Raw genomic sequence first — 7,372 nt, 5'->3', positions numbered from 1 at the left:
TATTTTCATAAACTATTTATTTACCACATCAATAAACAGCATGGCAGGGCAAAATATTTTTTCTAACATGGCAACCTTTAAAAAGTGAAAGGAGACAGAAAGACAGGTGAGAAAGATCGCTGGTGAATAAAAACCTTCATCTTAAATGACCTCTTCCTCACCTCTCGGCTTGATGCTCTGTTATTGACTGAAACTTGGATTCGTCCTGGTGAGTCCTCTTCCTTTTCAGAGCTACTATCTCTGGACTGTGTGTTCTTCAGTTCACTGAGACCCTCGGGAAGAGGTGGAGGCATGGCCTCTGTTTTTACCGCATCCAATTTAAAATACTGCTGCTCACGTTTAAAATTACCAACAACACAGCACCGAGCTACCTTAAGGAACTCCTTAAATCGTATGTTCCTGCCAGAGCATTAAGATCATCTACTCAGTTACTCTTGGTGCAGCCTAGATCTCGGCTGAAGTCTAGAGGTGACCGAGCGTTTGCCCTGGCTGCACCAGAGTTGTGGAATAACCTTCCAATTGTGATCCGGGCGTCTGATTCCATCCAATCTTTTAAATCACGGTTAAAAACCTATTTGTTTAATCTCGCCTTTCCTGCTTGTTAATGCTCGCACCTGACTTTTAGACTTACTCTATTTTTTCTTATACATATTTTTTTATGACTTGTGCTTTTATTATGTTTTTATTTTGATATGCATTTTATATTACCCCTGTTTATTAGTGGCATTGACCTGTGAGTATATTTGATACTTTGCTAAAGCGTTATAATACTCGTGTTACTTCTCCGTCTCTTATGTTAAGCACTTTGGTATACCGCTGTTTTTAAATGTGCTCTATAAATAAAGTTTGTTGTTGTTGTTGTTGTTGTTGTTAAAAACAAACTTAAAGTTCGGCAACTGCCCTCTCCTACCTATTCTAGTTTTGAGGTTCAATTATTGGAGCTTGCTGGACCCCCAACGATTCTATGTGCTATGATTTATCGACCACCTAAATATAATAGGTCTTTTATTTGTGAATTTGCTGACTTCGTGGGTTCATTTTTACTAGGTTATGACCAAGCTCTTATTACTGGAGATTTTAACATACATATTTGTTGTGCTGATGACCCCCTAGCCAAGGATTTTCTTGCCTTAATTGACTCTTTTAACCTTACACAGTGGGTCTGGGAACCAACTCATCGTAAAGGCCATACTTTGGATTGGTTCCTCTCATATGCTTTGGATATTTGTACTATGGACATTGATAATGCTGGTATTTCTGACCATTTTTTGGTCATGTTTGATGTTGAGCTGTGTGCAATTGATTTAAATTCTAAAGGCTGTCATCGCCCTGTACGTATCATTAACTCTGAGACTGTGGCTAACTTCATTACGGCATTTCTAAACTTTGCCTTTTTTGATCCAGATTTCACTGATATTAACTGTTACACACCTCCCTTGGTTGATGATTTTGCCAACGCTATGCTATCCACCTGTTGTTCCATCTTAGATACTGTGGCCCCTATAAAGATGAAACGTCCCAGAACTTCTTATCAACCAAGCCTAAATGACACTATACGAGCCTTACGTCGTGTCTGCTGTAAATCTGAAAGGATTTACAGCAGACACGACCTATGACATTCTTTGTAGGAGCCGCTTTCTATACCAGAACTCCGTAAAGGCAGCTAAAGCAGCTTAAGATATTATTGAGACTAATAGCCACAACCCCCAAATGTTATTCAAAATTTAATTCAGTGATAAATCTCTGTCCGGACTCTTTGAGCTCGGCCTCTCAGGCTCTCTGTGAGCAATTTCTTAATCATTTTAGTGGAAAAGTTTTATTACTGAAGGCTTCACACTCTCACTGTCTTGTGCTGAACCCTGTTCCGGTTTTAGGATGCATGTCCACCTTTTCTCACTTTGAGCTGTTATCACTCCCCACTCTTAAGGGAATAATTGAACAATTGAGAAACTCAAATTCTGTGCATGATATCCTTCCATCCTGAATTATCAAGGAAGGTCAAGCTCAACTCAGCACAGACACATTGAGGAACCAGACCAGACATAAAAACCAGGATAAAGAGGTTCAGTGAATGTGGTGTTGAAGGTGTGGAGGTGGATCAGAATGTCAGAGGAGACTCTGTAAAAGGACAGCGTGCCAGCAGGAAAGTCCACATACACTGCTACTCTGTTAGGGACAGAGGACGAGAAGGAGGAGGAGATGGATGTTTCTTTGTTATTGTGCCAGACAGAACGAGGACCATCACCAGAGCAGAGCAGATTCCATGATTGATCATTCCATCCAAACACACAGTCATTACTCCCTCCTTTCCTTCTGATTCCACTGTAACTCACTGATATATAAATGTCTCCTCTGCACTCGACCTCCCAATAACAGCGACCAGTCAGACCATTTCTACACAGCAGCTGAGGATGAACATCAAATCTGTCTGGATGATCAGGATATGACTGCTCCTCTATCACACGTGTCACCTTCCTGTTGTTGTCAGACAGTTTAAGTTCTCTGTGTACTGTGTTTGTGTCGATTGTGAGTTGACAGGAATCTGATGGAGAGAACAAACACAATCCAGCTGCAGTTATTGATCCATCATTTGTTCATTGATTGACACTTTAATGATGACTCCTGACATCACAGATGTGAATGAGTGATGTGACAGTTTGAAGATGGTTGAATGTGTACTGCTTTGTTTTCATGAATCACATTAAATACACACTTACACTTCTTCAGCCCTGGTGTCAACCATTGGACTCCAGCAGGCTCCACCCTGAAAGGAGGAGGGGGGTCAGACCAGCACAGTCTCTTTCAGCATGCACACATGGACATTGCATCGCTCTCATATACATACTGTTAGATACTGATAAAGGAACAGTCCAACATTTTTACAACTACACTTAAATCCATATGTGGATCAAACTGCTGATGATCTGGATCTATAAGTATCAGTATGAAATATGACTGATTCATTGGTAAATGGCCTGTATTTGTATAGCGCTTTACTAGTCCCTAAGGACCCCAAAGTGCTTTACACATCCAGTCATCCACCCATTCACACACACATTCACACACTTGTGATGGTCAAGCTATATTGTAGCCACAGCCACCCTGGGGCGCACTGACAGAGGCGAGGCTGCGGGACACTGGCGCCACCGGGCCCTCTGACCACCACCAGTAGGCAACAGGTTGAAGTATCCAAGCTGGGGCTCGAACCGGCAACCTTCCGATTACAAGGCGAACTCCCAACTCTTGAGCCACGATCGCCCCCATCTTTATATTCCTCTTCTCCTGGAAAGGACACCTCCCTGCCTTTGCTGCCAGCTGTTTTTCTTCTCTTGGTGTCAGTGTGATTACTGTGCATGACCTCTGACCTCTGAGTGGGTGCAGCATCCCCATGCAGCATAGCATGTATTTATTTTATTTCCATTTTATATTAATCCATATTATATATTCTATATTTATATATGTGCATATTTGTATATATGGTATATTTTTGCTTATATCCTTACTCTCATCCCCCTTTATTGTATCTGTAACATGTAATTTCTGTCGGTGCTATGCTACTGGAAACTGAATTTTCTTAAGGAACCCACCCGAGGGATTAATAAAGTTTCATCTAATCTAATCTAAGAGCAGCAGAACATTCAGTCTTTCATCCCCTAACTGCTTCATCATGATTTAACACACTTGATCCTTCTAGGGGAAGTACGTTTTATGCATTTATGAGCTGCTTTGAATTCACACTTTACAAAATTAACATTAGATCTATCATCTTCTCCAGGATTTTCCTGATTTTACATTTCAACATGATTTGTTTTTGTTCTCTCTCACACCAATCTTCATCAGTTCAATTATTTCCACAAAGGATTTGATTAACTTTTTTAGCCAGGATCTCTGCTTTTTTGAATTCATACTTCCTATTGTTCCTTGACCTACTAATACTGGATTCTGCAGTTGTTTCCTGACTCCACACATTCTCAATAGGTGTGCTTCTTCCTAAATTACTGCAGTATTCCTGCCAGTATGTTCTTTTAATTTTCCTCTTTCCTCATTACTGCTGAGCCTTCTTTATATTGTGTTTCTTTTAAGCTGCCTGAATGCTCTTTCTGTCCTTTACTGCTGCATTCGGTACCATTGTCTTCTGTACTGTTCCTCTACTCACTTGGACAGCTTCTTCAACTGCATTTATTCTAAGATCAGTCAGCTTTTTATGGATATCATCTCCGTCCTCCTCCATCCTAACATCATCTTGATAATTTTGTTTGAAATTTTCAAAAAATAAAACAAAAACAAAGACAGACACAAACTGGCTCAGATGCATTACAGGAAAAAAAACAATTAATTCAAACAAAATTGCACTTCACAATACAGAATAAAATACAAAAAGCTGAAGTTGATAAAAGTTTACAAATCTGAGTCTAGTTCAGCCCAAGCTGGATTTTGCAAAGTATTCCTAAAAGGGGTTCCAAACTTTCAGAAGAGAATCTTTTGAGTCTTTGCTGAACCTTTCCATTTGTATTATGGACATCATGTCTGTTACCCACAACTGAAAGGAAGGAGGGGTGGGGGACTTCCATTCCCTCAATATTAATTTCTTGGCGACAATCAAACCTAGCTCCAGTGGCTCCTGCAGTTGGGAGTAGCTCTGACGTCAGAGAACACCCAAAAATTACAAGTTCAGGTTCGGGCTGTAGAGGATTCATATATGCCTTGGAGTACCAGTCAAATATTTTAAACCAAAAGCCTGTTAATGAGGGACAAGACCAAAAGGCATGGAACAACGTACCTTCTGTCTGTCTACACCTGTCACATATTGGGGAGACAGAAGGAAAAATTTTGTGCAGTCTGACCTTAGAATAGTGTAACCGGTGGAGGATTTTAAATTGAATTAATTGGTGTCTGCTGTTTATAGAGCAGGAGTGGATTTTGGACAGACACTTCAGGCACCTTCATCCCCGATTCTTTCTCCCAAGCCTGCCTAGTCCCAACGGTATGCACTACAATAGAGTCACCAAATAATTGTATAGTTTTTGTGATAAGATGTCTGGAATCAGGTCGGCTCTTGAGGATTTCATAGATCCCGTGCTCCGATGGTAGAGTTGCAAAGTCTTTAAACTTGAATGGGATGTAATACTTGACCTGCAGATATCTATAAAAGTTTGAATGTGGCAGATTATATTTCCCTTTTAGTTGACCAAATAAAAAAGATTTATTATCAATATACATATCCTTAATAGACAGTAAACCCTTTTCTCTCCAGTCATGATAAGTCTTATCTTGCCAAGGAGGCATAAAGTCATGATTGAAACATATTGGCATCTGTACAGATGTGTCTGGCAGTTCCAAAAAACGTCTAATCTAATTCAAGATTCTAATGGATTGTTTTAATACAAAACCCAGACATTTATAAGAGTCCAATTTTTCAAACTTGGTAAATAACATAGCCGACAGGGAGGAATTGTTCACTTATTCAGCTTCCAGTCTAACCCACAATGGGGGTGTTGATGCCTGGTCATCAGGGGAGTCCTGCTGCCAGAACACTAACACTCTGATATTAGCAGCCTAGTAGTAATGTTTAAAACTGGCAGGCCCAGCTCTCCTTCTCTCTTGGTTTTCTGCAAATGCACTTTAGAGATTCTAGCCCTTTTACTATTCCAAATATTGGACTGAATGACTGAGTCCAAATGTTTGAAAAAGGCCGCTGTAAGATAAATGGGGAGATTTTGATATAGATATAAAGATTTGGGAAGAGAAATCATCTTAATTGAATTAATGCATCCAATCATTGACAGAGGTAGTTTTTTCCAGTATTCAATGCTTTGCTTTAGACCACAGGTACTCAGTGAAATTCAATTTAAATATTAATTTGGGATCTCTAGGTATGATCAGGCCAAGGTAGCTTAGATGATACCTAACTACTTTGAATGGAACTTGCTGCAGGAATTCTGGCGAGCTGTTGTTGGAAAGAGGCATAAACTCACTCTTCGACCAGTTGATGGTATATCGTGATAATTTACCAAAAGCTGTAATCAGGCTGAGGAGCAGAGGAACTGATTGTTCAGCATCCTGCAAGTACAGTATTACATCATCAGCATACAAACTAATGATTCAACACCTCCAACCTGGAGCCCCTTGATATCTGGATGCTCTCTTATAGCCACAGCGAGAGGCTCCTAAACGATGGCAAAGAGTGCTGGGGATAGTGGACAGCCCTGCTGCACCGAGCGCTGCAGAAGGAATGGGGCAGACCGGTTGTTATTTGTCAAAATAGAGCACATTGGTTCTGTGTAAATCAGTTTCACCCAAGAAATGAAAGATTCACCAAATCCAAATCTGCGCAGTGACTCAAACATGTAAGGCCACTCGACCTGGTCAAATGTTTTATGTGCATTCATGGCTAGAGCAGAGGCTCCCTTAGAATTTTTATAGTCGGAATAGATGATATTGAGTCTAACATTGAGCCTAACATTGAAAAAGGAAAGTCTACCAGGGATAAACCCCATCTGGTCAGGATGAATAATGTTTGCCAAATGTTTGTTCAATCTAGCAGCCAGGATTTTTGTAACTATCTTACGGTCAAAATTTTGAAGTGCTATCAGCCTAAAGTTAGCAGGGTCAGTGTTACGTTCCCCTAAAAGAGTCAAGGCGATGAGAGAAAGTAACAAAAAATGTCGGAAAAAGGAGACAAGGAGGCAAAAGGGTTAAATTAAAGAGTTTTATTAAAGTTTCTATTAATAACTCAAGTGAAAGAAACGGACAAGCCGCTATCACCATTTAAGGAAACAAACAAAACTCAAGCGTTGGTCAATAAACTGAAAAGTAAGTCAAAAAAAGAGTTTAGTCACCAAACACTGGCAGGAGTAAACAGCCACCGAACGCAGCTCACTAGCTGCAAACACACAGCTCACTAGCTGCAAACACACAGCTCACTAGCTGCAAACACACAGCTCACTAGCTGCAAACACACAGCTCACTAGCTGCAAACACACAGCTCACTAGCTGCAACCACTAACATGGCACTCTGGCCCAGAGCTCACCTTTCTCTGGGCTTAAATACCTTTAATTGCTGATGTGAGTCAGCTGTACAAAAGAAAAAGGTGACACCTAAGGCATTAGAGCTGGTAGGACACGCCCACACAGGCTACTTCAGGAAGAGGCCCTGCTAGGGCCGTAACACCCCCTCCCATAAATACAAACCCATGGTTTGTCAAATGGTTCTACCCGTTACGATAACCAAAACAATTAATCAAGTCCATAACCGTTGCACCACCAAATTTGTAGGCTTTTCACCTGCCAAACCCCACAGCAACAGTTAGGCATTGCCTGCGGAAGCTGCCAACCCCATCTCAGTGGGTTTAAAACACTGACTGAGGGTGGC

The 7,372-nt window shown here is 40.8% G+C and overlaps 1 protein-coding gene across 1 annotated transcript in view; it reads right to left on the bottom strand.

The window, feature by feature from the left end:
• Positions 1-7,372, bottom strand: part of LOC101484690 (uncharacterized) — a 49,386-nt gene continuing 42,014 nt past the window's right edge. Inside the window, exons 13-14 of the mRNA XM_076879863.1 lie at positions 2,718-2,764; positions 1-2,542 (exon numbers count right to left, since the gene is read on the bottom strand). Coding sequence (XP_076735978.1) covers positions 2,010-2,542; positions 2,718-2,764 — 580 coding nt within the window. The 3' untranslated portion in view covers positions 1-2,009. The remainder of the gene's footprint in view (positions 2,543-2,717; positions 2,765-7,372) is intronic.

This window comes from Maylandia zebra, linkage group LG23 (genome assembly GCF_041146795.1).
Source record: "Maylandia zebra isolate NMK-2024a linkage group LG23, Mzebra_GT3a, whole genome shotgun sequence".
In the NCBI taxonomy this organism is placed as follows: domain Eukaryota; kingdom Metazoa; phylum Chordata; class Actinopteri; order Cichliformes; family Cichlidae; genus Maylandia; species Maylandia zebra.
Note: the sequence above shows the minus strand (reverse complement) of the source record. Positions and strands in the feature narration are given on the sequence as shown.